The sequence below is a fragment of the Nanorana parkeri genome, unplaced genomic scaffold (assembly GCF_000935625.1).
Source record: "Nanorana parkeri isolate BGI_ZX_2015 unplaced genomic scaffold, ASM93562v1 scaffold3239, whole genome shotgun sequence".
Lineage (NCBI taxonomy): Eukaryota > Metazoa > Chordata > Amphibia > Anura > Dicroglossidae > Nanorana > Nanorana parkeri.
Genome location: NW_017309507.1, coordinates 28,562 through 29,167, shown reverse-complemented (window position 1 = coordinate 29,167; position 606 = coordinate 28,562). Strand labels below are relative to the sequence as shown.

The window sequence follows — 606 nt, the reverse complement described above, 5'->3', positions numbered from 1 at the left end:
CAGGGCCAGTGACTCTGGGACCTTACCTGTGCACCATGGAGGACCGCCCAGGGCCAGTGACTCTGGGACCTTACCCGTGCACCATGGAGGACCGCCCAGGGCCAGTGACTCTGGGACCTTACCTGTGCACCATGGAGGACCGCCCAGGGCCAGTGACCATCTGAAAGGTTTGTATTAAAAGTAAAAATCCATGAATTGGGCAGGGTGACATTTGGGGGTCCAATGGTACGAGCCCTACAAGCTGTGTGCTGCCTCCCCAACTCTATTGCTGGTTATAAATTAGAGGGGTTGTCCCTTTTACTTTGACCTGCTGCCGGCTTCTTTGGACTCTACAAAAGGTTGCGAGCTGTTGGTCCATCTACGTCCGCAGTGCCGGTCTCTGTACATCCCCCCTCCCCCGTGTCTTCTCTGATCTGTGTCCAGCGATGGTTTCTGTGTTGTAACGCCGTCTCTCTTCTCTCCTCAGGTCCAGGTCGGTGATGAGGAGTACTATCACGTGCGCATCCACAAAGCTCTCCCACACGAGCAGGGGAAGGTCACTCTGTCCACCTCCCAGACTGGGAAGACCAAGGAAGAGGAGATCTCTTATATATAAACTGATTGGAG

The 606-nt window shown here is 54.6% G+C and overlaps 1 protein-coding gene across 1 annotated transcript in view; it reads left to right on the top strand.

The window, feature by feature from the left end:
- Positions 1–606, top strand: part of LOC108802951 (cystatin-B-like) — a 3,536-nt gene extending 2,930 nt beyond the window's left edge. Inside the window, exon 3 of the mRNA XM_018574795.1 lies at positions 467–606. Coding sequence (XP_018430297.1) covers positions 467–595 — 129 coding nt within the window. The 3' untranslated portion in view covers positions 596–606. The remainder of the gene's footprint in view (positions 1–466) is intronic.